Raw genomic sequence first — 14,006 nt, forward strand, 5'->3', positions numbered from 1 at the left:
GTTGATCATTTTTTATGGCCCACGAGTAATGTTATAAATATTCAACTGGTCCTTGGTGGAAAAAAAGGTTTCCCACCCCTGCCAGAGACTATAGCATGCCAGGCCCTTCACTATTAAAGCTGATGTTCATTGCTTCCAGGATACTATCTATCAATGCTGTCCTCTAGTGTTTCCTTTTCCTTTTGCCTTCAGTCTTTCTCAACAACAAGATCTTTTCCAGTGAGTCACATTCTCTCATTATATGATCAAAGTATTTAAGCTGAAGCTTAATATTTGGTATTTGACCTTCCAGTGAATAACCTGAATTAATTTCTCTAAGTATTAACTGATTTTATCTCTTTGCTCTCCAAGGGTCTCCCATTAGTCTTCTGCAACATGATTTGAATCTATTGACTTTGTAGCATTTGGCTTTCCTTATAGGCCAAACTCTCATAGCCATAAATTGTTACTGGAATAACCATAGCTTTGACCATATAAGGACCTTTGTTGTTAAGGTGATGTTTCTGCTTTTTAGTATGCTATCCAAATTTGCCATAGCTCTCCTTCCAAGGAACAAGCATATTTTAATTTCATGGCTGCAAACACTGTCTGTAGTGATCCCTGAGCCCAAGATATAAAATCTGACACCGTTTCCATTTTTTTTTTCTCCATCTATTTTCCAGGAAGTGATGGGACCAGTTGCCAAAATCTTAGTTTTTTATGTTAAGCCTCAAGCCAGCTTTGATGCTGTCCTCTTTCACTCTCACCAAGAGGCTCCTTAGTTCCTCTTCCTTATCTGCACATTTGAGATTGTTGATATTTCTCCCAGGAACCTTAATTCAGGCTTTTAATTTGTCCAGTCTGGGCTTTCAGATGACATATTCTGCATATAAATTAAAGAAATAAGGTGATACTATATAACCTTGTAATCCTTTTTTTCCAATCTTGGAGTTAGAATGATCTGAGTTCAAATTCGACTGTAGACTCTCACCAGCTATGTGACCCTGGGCAAGTCACTTAACCTCTTAATCCTCTGGAGAAGGCAATGGCAAATCTCTCCAGTATCTTTGGCAAGAAAATCCCATACAGAGTCATGAAGAGTCAGATAAAACTCAATAGGAACAAAGACAACAAGAGTTCAGTTCCCTTTCAATGTTGTTTTCTTTTACAATGTTATCATCATTGGATGGAATTTGTTTCCACATCTTTGGTTCCACAAAAAAGGCTGCCATGAAAATTTTGGTGTATTTTAGGACTTCTCTTTTTTGTTGTTCTCCTCCTAGAGGTATATGCCCCATGATGGGCTCCTGAATGAATAGCTGGAATAAACCAGAGCAAGGTGAGTCACAGCATGCCAAACATAAATCCAAAAAGGGTTTGCGATCTCCTTTCCCTTTAATGTTAATGTTGTTTTTCTACTCTAGCATCATTGCCTGTTCCATGAGCATGAAACGCTATGTAGAAGCCAACATTTCCCAGAAGTCTCATACCACCATCAAGTACTTCATGAAGATGTGGAGCAGTGTGAGCGATACGCTTATCTTCATCTTCCTTGGGGTTTCAACCATTGGTGAGAACCACGAGTGGAACTGGCCATACATTTGTTTCACCATCATATTCTGCCTCATGTGGCGAGCATTAGGTATGGGACCATGAGTATTTTGTATGAACCAAGTGAACTGATATTTGGGCTAAGTTAGGCATGATATCTTTTAAATGTCAAGATAGTATGTGGTCCTGGAACCATAAATGTTAGGTTGGAAGGTATTTCAAAGGTTATCTTAGTCTAAATTTATCATCTAACAAAGGAGAAAATTGAGGTCCAGCAAGTTGCCTAAGGACTCACAAGTTATAAGTAGCAGACCAAGATCTGAACTTAGCCCTTCCAACCCCAAATCCAATGCTCTTAACACCAAATCCAATATTTTCTTTTCTGAAGTCAACCATCTTATTTCTATGAAGGTATAAATTTGATAGACAAGTGAGTTACCATTCACCCATCTGGGTCTTAGTTTTTCAGGTCCATACAAAAGCTTACATGAGATGAGGTGAGTGATGAAAGGCCCCTGAGCCAGCTGGCTGCAGGGAAATACATTTTTTGGAAAAGTCATTGACCAGTTGTGATTTGTATTGGTGAAAGACATGTTCATAGCAGTGTAATAAGGGAGAATGAGTAGTGTACTGGGAGACAGGTTGGCTTTGGAGAACCTGTGTTCCTATCACCACTTTGCCACTGCCTATGTGACCTAGAGTAAGTAACAACTTTACTGGGTACTGGTTTTATCTGACTGCTAAAGTTCTTCCAGCTCTAGGTCTATGACTCTGATAGCTCTTTGAAATATATTGTCGGGTGAGTTGGGCTGCCTCTGATGCCCTCCCCCTTCTGAGTTCACTCAACCAGTCACAGTGACTCCATATGCCCTCGAGGGGCAGATTACCGCTTTACCATTCTTGCTCTGTGTTGGCAGTATGGAAGGAATGTGGGCCTTGCATCTTGAGTGATCTGTATTCTTCTGTCTTGCCTTTCCCAACTTCTAGTATCTTTGTGGAGTTTTGGTGCCATTGCTGTAGAAGGTGAGATTAGTTGAAATGAGATCCTACTGACTAGGAAGCCAGGAGAACTCTGCTGTGAATGTACTGTATGACCATGGTCCAGTCACTTCACCTCTTTTTGTCTTGGTTTACTCCTGTGTAAAGGAAGAGTTGAGTGCAGGGATAGCACTAGGCTAGAAATTTTCTAATGTAGGGTTTTGCCAGTCCTGTTATTTTAGAATCTAGAATAGGGCAACACTGAGGCCCTGATCCACAGCCACAGCTTCAGACCCTCTTCTCATTCTTACTCTGGGATTTTCTCTCAGGAGTCTTCCCATATTCATAAGATTTGAGATCAGGAAAGGGCATGAGAGATCAGCTAGTCCAAATCTGCTCCTCCTCATTTGGCAGATGAGAAACTGAGACTGAAGGAGAGGAAGTGAGAGATAGGGCCATGATTCCAAGTCTCTAGGTGGAGGCTCCTTGCTGTTCCACATCAGTTGGTTCATATGAGGCCATGACTATAGACAAGGGAAGTGCCCACGTGGACCATGCCATGTTAGCCTGCAAACTTCATTGCTTCATTACAATCTAAACAGGAGCTCCTCTTTATCATACAATTTATGGCTTCTCTTGGCATTCTGTTTACAATTCGTCATCTTTGCTTGACATTTATATGTTGCCCTCCTCCTTTCTTCCCAACAAATAGTCATCATTGTACCGTTAGCCCTTGCAGGGAACCGGAGACACTTCCCCTGTGGAGATGGAGAAGCACATTAGGCAAATTACCCAGGTGTGTGAGGAGGAGCACTAAGGCAGACTGGGCCACTTGATTAGCCATTAACATGTGTGTAGGGTGCTTATTACCTGGAAAGCTAGCAGCCCCATGTCATCCAGGTTCATAGAAGCCTATTTCCTGCTCTTCCAAGACAGTACACAGACTCACTGAGGTTCTAAAATATGTTTTGTTGTTATTGTTTTTTGAATAAAATCATTTTTAAGTGAAATAGGACATCAAATCTCCTCAGACCATGTACCTCAAGATCAGTGATGGGGAAAGGTGGAGTGAAGGCAGTTAAGGAGATCTCTTTTTCAGACATTTAGAGCTGAAAGTAGGAGTTTGCTAGTGAACCGATTATTACATTTTCAGTGTGAGTTTTGATGCCTCAGAAATTTGGAAATGCTGCAAACCAGGCCTTGATTTATCATTTTGGTGATTGTGTAGACTTTAGAAAGTGATGGAGAAAATGACAATACTGCAGATTAGACTTCAATGAGTTATCTCCAAATTTTTTTTTTCTCGGAAAGCTAGTTATTAAAAACTTTCCTAGCATACTGCTGGATGGGAAGGGACTTTTGAGACCATCTGTTCAAACTTTTTCATTTTTAAAGATAAGGAACTGAGGCCCAGACAGGGTGTGAGTTGCTCAAAGTCACACAGGTAGTAAGAGACAAAGAAGGATTTGAACTAGTGTCCTCCTAGGTTCTCTGAGATCCATTGTGCTATCTTCTGTGCCCCTCTAAGATCAAGGCCATAAGACTAAGGAAAGTATTTCTAGTTATTTGTGAAAAGGGCAGTATCATTTAGTCAGCCAACAAACATTTATTAAGTTCTTACTTGCTGCCGGTCAGTGTGTTTAGTATTGGGATCACAAAGAAAGGTCTCTTACGAGGCTCAGAAAGGTTAGGTGATAGCTCTCAAGGCAAGACTCCCTAGTGCCCTTAGCCTTTTATTATATCCCTACTACCCTTGAAGGCCACAGGTCACATTCTAAATAGATTTTCCTATTTCATGAGATGCTCACATTGTAACAGGAAAAACAACTTGGAAATGAATATGTCCATACAAGATATAGAAGAAAGGCTCCTTGCAGGGGATGTGATTTGAGCTTGGAAGTCAAGAATAAGAGGAAAGAAATATTTCTTGGAGGAAGTCAGTGTAAAGGTGCAGGAGATGGCGTGCATGATTGTAGGAATAGCAAAAAGACCTATGTCATGTGTCTCTGGATCAAAAGATATGTCTTGGGTAGTCAAATGTAAGAAGATCTGGAATGGGGCCCAGGTTGGGAGAATTTTCTATTTGATCTTATAGAATAGGGAGCCACTGGAGTTTATTGAGTAGAAGTATGATGTGGTCAGATTTTTTCTTCCAAAAAATTCTTTTGACTGCTAAGTGGAGGATGAAGTAGAGTATGGAGATGCTTGTAACAGGGAGACTAACCAGTAGACCATTGCAAAAATTTAGACACAAGGTGAGGAGGACGGCCTGCACTGTGGTGGTGGTAGGGTCAGAAGAGAGAAGGAAGCATACATGAGAGATTTTAGGAACGTAGAACTGACAAAACTTGGCAACAGATTGTATATGGGAGGTGAGTAAGAATGAAGAGTTGAGAACAACTTTGAAGTTATAAGTGTAGCTGACTTGGAAGCTGGTGGTTTTCTTGACAATAATAATATAGTTAGGAAGAGGAGAATGTTTGTGGGGGGAAAGCTCATGGTTCTGCTTTGAAAATGTGGCGTTTGAGATGTCTATAGGTCATCTGGTTTCAGATATACAAAATACATTTGAGGAGAAATAATAGGCCTAGATCTTTAGACATGGGAATCATTTGTATAGAGATGATTTTTGAACCCCTGGGAACTGATATGATCACCAGGTGTTATAGTATAGACTTAGGGACAAGACAAGAAGGCCTTGAGAGTTTCCCAGAGTTAGTGGACATGAACTACATGAAAATTCAGCAAAGGAGATTGAGAAGGAGTACTCTGGTAGAGGGTCAACCAAGAGAAAACAGTATCACAAAAACCTAGAGAAGAGAGAATATTCTGGAGAAGAGCATGATCAGCAATGTCAAAGGCTGGACAGAAGTTAAGGATGAGGATTGAGAAAAGGCTAGTTAGTGGCTTTGGCAGTTAAGTGATCAATGGTAACTTGGGAGAGGGCAGCTTTAGTTGAATGATGAGCTTTCTTCATCGAGGTCTGCATGAGATTGTAGAAGGGTTAGAGGAGAATGAAAGAAGAGGGAGTAGAGGCACTAATTGTAGATGATTTCCTCAAGGAGTTTGCTCATGAAAGGCAATTACTAGCAGTGAATAGCAGAATCAAACCATGTTTTCTGGGAATAAGCATGAGCATGTTTGTAGGCAACAGGGAAGCAGTCAGTAGATAGGGAGAAAATGAAGATTAGAGAGAATGTAGGGATGATAGAGGATGTAATCTGCTGGAGAAGACAGGAAAGGATAGGATTCAGGATGTAGGTAGAGGATATTGCCTTGCCAAAAATAAGGACTATCTCTTCCAGACAGGGGTGAAGGAGGAGATAGTGGGAGCAGGGATCTGTTATATGAGATGAGGAGGAAGGAAGAAGACAAAAAGATCTTAACTTCGTCAGTGAAAGAAGGAGAGGTCCTCCAATTGGGAAGGGGGGAGAGATGCCATAGAAGGTTTAAAGAAGGATGGAAAGGTTTGGAAAATTCACTCTGGTGAGTGTGATTGAGATTTGATTAGGGAGATGTAAAAGAGATGTTTTGGTAAGAGCCCATTTGAGAATGTGTAACAAAATTGTGGTGGACTTAGTCACCTTGTTTTTGTGATTTTTCTCCAGCTTCATTAAACAGCAGATGGTGGCAGTAATCCAAGCCTGGGCAAGGACTCAAATGTAGAGGATAGTGTTAAATTTAACTGATTCACAAAGGAGTTGGTAGGGAAGAAAGGACAGGGGTGATGCACTGGAAAAGAACTGAGGAGTGGGAGGATTTCAGGTCATGGTGAGGTTGAAGAGCACAGGGGTTGTAAGGGCAAAGAAAGGATGGGATAAGAAAAGATTCTGATAAAAAAGATTATAATCAGATAAAAGTATTTTGGAGTTTATGAACATGGAAGTGATATAGGGAACTGAGTCAAATTTAAAAGAATAGTAGTCATTCTCCATCTGATAAATGGTTGAAGAACAGACAGTTTTCTTAAGAAGATAGCAAAGCTTTTAATAGTCATGTGGAAAAATGCTCTATATCTAATAATTAAGAAAATGAAAAATTATTTTGCCTGTAGAGTTGCCTTTGTTTTTTCCATTTTTATTTGAAGTTTTGAGTTTCAGATTTTCTTTATCCCTCCCTCCCTTTCCTCTCCTCTCCCTGAGACAGTAAGCAATCAGATATAGGTTATACATGTGAATTATGTAAAACATTTCCATGTTAGTCATTTTATACAAGAAGATTCAAATAAAAGAAAAAAGTGAAAGAAAATGAAAAATAGCTTCCTTCAGTCTGTATTCAATTGATAGTTTTCTCTGAAGGCAGATAGTATGTTTCATCATTAGTCCTTTAAGATTCTCTTGGACCATTATATTGTTGAGAATAGCTAAGTTGTTCATTTCAATAAATCAATATTGCTTCATAAATCAATATTGCTGCTATTGTGTATAATGTTCTCTTAGTTCTGTTCACTTCACTATGTATCACTTCCTGTAAGTCTTTCCAGGTTTTTCTGAAATCATCCTGCTTGTCCTTTCTTACAGCACAATAATATTCCATTATAATCATATACCACAGCTTGTTTAGCTATTCCCCAGCTGATGGGAATCTTTTTGATTTCCAATTCTTAGCCATCACAAAAAGAGCTGCTATAAATATATTTTCAAATGCTGGTTCATTTCTATTTTTTGGATGGCTTTGAGATATAGATCTAGCAGTAGTATTGCTGGATCAAAGGGTATATACACAGGTTTACAGCCCTTTGAGTATAGTTTCAAATTGCTCTCCAGAATGGTTGCATCAGTTCACAGCTCCACCAACACAGTTAGTGGCCCAGTTTTTCCATTTCTCCTCCAATGTCCAACATTTTCCCTTCTTTTGTCATATTAGTCAGCATGAAGTAGTATGTTAAGTAGTGCCTCAGAGTTTAATTTGCATTTCTCTGATCAATAGTGATTTAGAGCATTTTTTCATATAATTAAAGATAACTGATTTCTTTGTTCATATCCTTTGACCATTTATCAATTGGGGAATGATTGTATTTTTATAAATATGACTCAGTTCTCTATATATTTGAGAAATGAGGCCTCTACCAGAGATACTTGTTGGAAACGTACTCCACCTCAGTTTCCTTATAATTTTGTTTACATTGGTTTAGTTTATGTAAAAACTTTAATTTTATGTAATAAAAATTATCTATTTTGCATTCTGTAATTATCCATTTATCTTCCTTGGTCCTAAATTCTTCCCTGATCATTTATCTGACAGATAAACTAGAGAAATGCAAATTAAAACAATTCTGAGATACTACCTCAGATTAACTAAGATGATAGAAAAGGAAAATGACAAATGCTGGAGAGGATTTGGTAAAATAGATGCACGAATACACTATTGGTAGAACTGTGAACTAGTTCAGCAATTCTGGAAAGCAATTTGGAACTATGCCCCCAAAACTATTAAACTGTGCATGCCTTTTGACCCAGCAATATTACTGCTAGGTCTAAATCCTACAGAAGATCAAAGAAAAAGGAAAAGATCCCACACGTACAAAAATATTGATAGCAACTCTTTTTTTTTTCAAATTGGTAAAGAAGTTATGGTATATGAATGTGAAGGAATACTATGGTGCTGTAAAAACGATGAAGAAAAGTTTCATAAAAACCTGGGAAGACATATATGAGCTGATGCAAAGTGAAGCGAACAGAATCAGGAGAATAGTTTACACAGCTGCAGTGATGTTGTCAAGATAATAAACTCTGAAAGGCTTGGTAAATGCTTATATAATTCCTCTCTCTGCCTTGTTTCCCCTCTCATTTAGTCAAGTTTATTCCCCTTCCTCTTTTCCTTTTTAACTAGTCCTGTTCATTGGTTTTTAAAATTTCATTTTTTGTACCTCTTTCTACAAACAGCTTCTCTCATTCTCTTTGTTATCCTTCTTTTCTTTCTGTCTGCTCCAGACTTTCATTCTTTGATTCATGAATCTTGTAATTATCTGCTTTCTCCCCCTTTCTCTGTATTTTTCAAAACTTCTTTTTTTAAAAATTAAAAAAAATTATTTAAGTTAATGGGGTTAAGTGACTTGCCCAAGGTCACACAGCTAGGTAATTATTAAGTGCCTGAGAGGTCAGATTTGAACTCAGTTCCTCCTGACTCCAGGGCTGGTGCTCTATCCACTCTACCACTTATGTGCCCTTTCCTCAAAACTTCTAAGGTAGCCATTCCAAGCTTTCCCTTCTAGGCAATTTCTGCCATGGGTTTCCATTTTCCATTGTGTCTTGCTCCCAGAATAATGCCAATTATTGTCTGTGACAGAGAAGATACTGACCCATGGTAGGGCCCTTTCTTCATCATGTCCTTGATGATTCAGCCCACTATTGAGCTCTACCTTCCCTTGGTTACCTCTTCTCCCCCCCCCCCACCCAATTTCCTCAAAAATGAACTCCTTTGGTCCTTATTTTCTTAATCCTTCAAGTGCCATTTGCTTCCAAGGATTCCAACTCTTCCCTTCCTAATGTAAGGTGAGTAGACTTTTCAAGCACCAAATCCCCCAGGCTACACTCAGTGTAAGGTCCCCATCTCCCTTCACAGCCCATTGCTCTTTATGTCTGCCAGGGATGGGGAACCTTTTTTTTTCCTGTCAAGGGCCATTTGGATATTGAAAACATCATTTGAGGACTCTATTTGGTCAAACATTTAATTAATTCACCCTTAAAAAGCTCTTAGATTTATTGAATTTTGAGTCTTGCCTGCAGTTGCCTTGGCAGCACCAGACCAATACAGTCTATGGGGCAGAGGTTCCCTGCCCCTAACCTACAGGAACATTCATCAGTGGAATCCCCTCATACTATCAAAGTAATACTACCTCTTTTCAATTCTTCTTCCAGCTATATTTATCCACTCCTCCTTTATGTATGTTGTTTGGGATGTTCAAGGTGCAAATATTATCTTCAATTCTAACTTTCTTTTAAAAATGTTTTGAACAACTCTTTATTATTGAAGTTCATCTTTTTTCATGTATGGTTAAACTCAAATTTGCTTCCTGAACTTCACTGCTCTTTAGAATATGTTGTTCCATTCCCACCTATATTTCCTAGTGGGTACAGGATAATCTTGCATTATTTGAATTTCTTTTCTTTGTATTTGCATTCCAAATCTATTGTTCTCTCTTTGTTTCTTTGGTAAGGCCTACAAGATTCCAGTTTTTCTATTCTGCTGATGATTGTTGCTGCCTAGGTCATAAATCCAGCTATCATTATTCTTATTTCTCTTTTAAAACACTGAGGAACATAATGTTGTACATCTATGTTCTCCTTAGCTTCCATAGGGTCCTCTGTCTCATCAAAAGGATCATTTCCCTTTGTTTTATGGTATTTATTTGTAGATTCCAGAACTCCTTTACTGGATCTGGAAGTTGTGAGTGATTTTCCTATTGAATTATCTTCTTATATACAGAGTCTTTGAATTTTATTCTTCCTGAAGTCTGTTAATTTCAGTCTTTTTTCTCACCCCTTTTGCTTACTTTTTGACTCCCTCTCCTCTGATTGTGGTTTCCTTGGAGGCTGCATCTCAAGGAGTCTCAGCCTCCTTTCATGCTTGGCACTTCATAGTTCACCAGCCTAGACCTCTGCTCCAAGTACCTTTTGAGTGGGTTATAACTGGCCCCAGTTAGATGCTATATTCTTTCCCTCTGGTTTAGTAGAATGCTCTATACTGCTCCCCCCCCACGCACACACATACCCTCACCTAGAGTATCCTATCTGGGTGTTCTGTCCTGCTCCCTTGTTTCTTAGTTCTTTGGCCTGGCACTGAGAATTTGGAGCTTTGTAGTGCTAGTGTTCAGGATTGACAATCCTAGCGCTGGCTCTTCTGAGCTTTAAAGCCCTGATGCTACAGAGTTATGGCCCCCGCAGGCTTTTGCAACTGAAGGACTGTGGCCATAATGACTATGTGTTTTGGCCTGGGAAGAATTCTACAGCCTGGAGCTATGGCTTTCATTGTCTTATCCCCTTACCAGGGGTAAGGATGGGTTTTTTTTTTAATTTTATATTTTTTAGATTTTTCAAGGCAATGGGGTTAAGTGGCTTGCCCATGGCCACATGGCTGGGTAATTATTAAGTGTCTGAGGCCGGATTTGAACTCAGGTACTCCTGACTCCAAGGCCAGTGCTCTATCTACTGCACCACCTAGTCGCCCCCAAGGATGGGTTTTGATGTTAGCTTCTATCTTTAGTTTTGCTAATGTAGACTTGCAGTCAGTAGCAAGTGAGGTAGGGGTCGAGTGCTGAGTGATCTCAGGTTCAATGAGAGTCAGTTCATGGTTCTTTAAAATGTTTTGGATTCTGAATGTCATACACCATGGGAACAGCTGAAGTTGCTTTATCTTTGCTGCATAATTCCTATTTCGGAGAGCTATGAGAAGTAATAGGGATCAGAGAAAAATGGTTTTACTGCCATCTTGTTGGTCACATGACCCGGAAGCTTGCAAGGCTAGTCCTGCATGGAGCTTGTTCTTGAGTCTTTAGGCAGGACTGAGTAGGAGTTGAGTTTCAGGGATCCTTTTCTCCAGGCCTACACTTTGATCCCTAGAACCTGGGTCTTGTCTAAGAGGAGAGCTACTTCTCTCTTTCAATATCTTCAACAGATAGCTCTCTAGGTTTCTTAAAGGTGTCTGCCTCCAAACTAGGAATTTGGGCATGGCTTATCAGATTTTCTGAGAACAGATGAAAATGTTTTCCTTGGTTTCTTATGACCCATTCTGCAATTACCCAGAATAACCATTTCAAACCCCAGGGTTATACCATCCATAATTCTGGTTTCATTTTAAAAATTTGCAGCAAATTAAAGCAAAAAAAAAGAGGAAAGTAACTTAAAGAACACCCTCTGATTGGAGAGGCAGCAGAGTAGGGTAGAATAAATAGAGCCTGGGCTATGTGATCTGGGGCAACTACTTGACCTCTCTGCATCTGTTTTGATAGCTTTGAAATGGGAGAATATCGAGAGTCCCTTCCAGTTTGAAAACATGCCATGAGCTTATGACCAAAGCTTTTAAGAATTTAATTAGTCTCAGCTTTTTAATTATTTATCACCAAATCCTTAGACCTCTCATTTAGTTTAATACTAATTTTCTGTACTCCCTTAGAAAATAAGTTTTATTGATGCCGTTTGCTTTTGCATCAGAGTCATAGTCATAATCACTTCTTGAACTACAACCCTCCCCCTGCTTGGAATCAAAGATTCATTTGTAACAGAGAAAACTAGTTAAGCAAAAATTCATTCACCTTTGTTGACAACAGATGCACCATTGCATCCTACGTCCATTCCTCAGGACCCACACTGGTTTTCATGTCATTCAGCATTAAATTTTCTTACAGTGCTGCCATTACTGTCTATACTTAACCTCCCATTTAGAACCATCACCTCTCTGCTGACTTCCCACCTCTTCTTTTCTTCCCCTTTGGAAATATAGGTGTCCTTGTACTGACCTTCTTTGTGAATAAATGTCATGTCAACACAGTCACCAGAAAGGACCAGTTCATTATCGCCTATGGGGGATTGAGGGGGGCCATCTGTTTCTCTCTCGTTTTTCTCCTCCCGAACTTTCCCCGGAAGAAACTCTTCATTGGAGCAACCACTGTGGTGATCCTCTTCACAGTCTTTGTACAGGTAAATATGGCTTTGGGAGAAAAGGAAAGAGTACTAATGGCCGTCTGCCTAAGTACTGAATTGTATGTGAAAGCAACCCATTATGATATGCACTAGCAAATCTGCTGTGGCATTGATTCATTAGCAAGGCTGTTAGGCAGAGCTAGAACTAGGAGTTTTAACATCTGGCAAAGGCATGAATGATGGGTATTTCATCTGACCTGTGACCTTTGGAAGTCCTAAGATATCATAAGTTTTTATGTATTCAAGTATTGGCCATATGGTGCTGGGTGAGTTTGGAAGGAGGGTCAGGAAATGTGCCCTAGGGCTGCAGGCGCTGGACCTTGGTGTAGAGGAGTATGGCCATGGTTGGGGAGTGAGTTCTCACTGGAGTAACGTTGATATCTTTTAAATTTGGGTTTCCTGGGAGCAAGGGCCCTCCAGCCCACCCCAGTCCCTGAAGTCAAAAGGCAGGAGACTGCAGGCCTTGCTGGATTGCTTGTCATTGGTAACCATCAAACCTTCAAACAAAAAGTCTCTGCAGTGTTGGAGGAGTGGGAGAAGGACCATGTGTTTTCCTATTTTTGTTGCCATTAAGACATTTCAGTTGAGTCCGACTCTTCCTGACCCCATTTCAGTTTTTCTTAGCAAAGATATTGGATTGGTTTGCCATTTCTTTCTCCAGCACATTTTACAGATAAGGAAACTGAGGCAAACTGGGTGAAGTAACTTGTCCTGGGTCATATAGTTATGAAATAGCTGAGGTCAGATGGGAACTTAGAAAGATGAGTCTTCCTGACTCCATGTCAGTGTATCGACTGTTCCACCTAATCATAACATAGAATATACTTGGTTATTTATCTTGAAGCTATTTGGGGACCCAACCTGTTCAGCTTTTTAAACCATATTCCCTAGGTTATTGTCAACTGCAGCCTCTTGCGCTTGTACTGTATTGATTGCTCTAAGAATCTGGGAGGAATAGCAAAAAACTTCCTCATTGGCCAAGTGACTCTGTATTTGCAACTTTTTCCAAAATCTTTGACTTTGAAGCTTTTGTGGCCACTGATTATAATGAGAAGAGCATTTGTTTGGGGACATCTGTGTGGCACCAAGGGCTGGAGGACTAGCCTTGGCATCTGGAAGACCAGAGTTTGAAGCTTGCCTCAGACACCTACCAGTTGTGTGGTCCTAGGCAAGTCTCTTAACCTCTGTCAGCCTCAGTTTCTTCATCTCTAAAATGGAACTAATGATAACACCCACTTATGAGGGTCCAAAGAGTCAACATTTTTGAAGTACTTTCTAGACCATAATATATTGTGTAAAATGATCACTCGATTAGCAAGTCAGCAGACCTGGCTCCCAACCTGGCTCTGCTACTTACCAGCTGCACTCTTCTCTGAAAAGCCCCCATTTTTATTTTTGGTTAATGGTTTTGGTTAAGCTCCAACATTTATTTTTTTTGCCATTTAAAAATCACTTTTAATTAAGCCTTCAGAAAATCACATTTGATTTAACTAGGCCTTACCCAGCTTTCACTTTAATAGATGCTTTTAGCAGAAGAATACTGGTTTGAAGCACAATGGGATTTTCAAGAATTCATTTCCATTTCCTGTGAAATAGCCTCCGTGTGCTCCCTTCTCTCTGTTTGCAACTTTAATGGCATCTATATGTTATACTTATAGAGACTGTGCAAGGCCAGCCCTCCATGGCTGAAACCACAGGTTCAGTCCCCCTCAACTCCATCAATAATCACTACTTTTTTGTTTGAAATTGGGTCCTGAAAACATCAAAAGGCTTTCAAATCCCTGTCCTTCCCTTCATACTGCTAGATCTTCTCTCTCTCTCTCTCTCTCTCTCTCTCTCTCTCTCTTCTCTTCGGCC

General features: G+C 39.8%; 1 protein-coding gene across 11 annotated transcripts in view; it reads left to right on the plus strand.

The window, feature by feature from the left end:
- The window catches only part of LOC141500160 (sodium/hydrogen exchanger 2-like), a 105,738-nt gene that overhangs the window by 34,213 nt on the left and 57,519 nt on the right, over positions 1 to 14,006 (plus strand). For all 11 annotated transcript variants that reach the window (XR_012471853.1, XR_012471847.1, XR_012471848.1 and 8 more), the window contains exons 4-5: positions 1,404 to 1,621; positions 11,950 to 12,146. Coding sequence is in view for 3 of the 11 variants with exons in the window: in XM_074203116.1 (XP_074059217.1) it covers positions 1,404 to 1,621; positions 11,950 to 12,146 (415 nt within the window). In the remaining 8 variants the exon portion in view is untranslated. The remainder of the gene's footprint in view (positions 1 to 1,403; positions 1,622 to 11,949; positions 12,147 to 14,006) is intronic.

The sequence above is a fragment of the Macrotis lagotis genome, chromosome X (assembly GCF_037893015.1).
Source record: "Macrotis lagotis isolate mMagLag1 chromosome X, bilby.v1.9.chrom.fasta, whole genome shotgun sequence".
In the NCBI taxonomy this organism is placed as follows: Eukaryota; Metazoa; Chordata; class Mammalia; order Peramelemorphia; family Peramelidae; genus Macrotis; species Macrotis lagotis.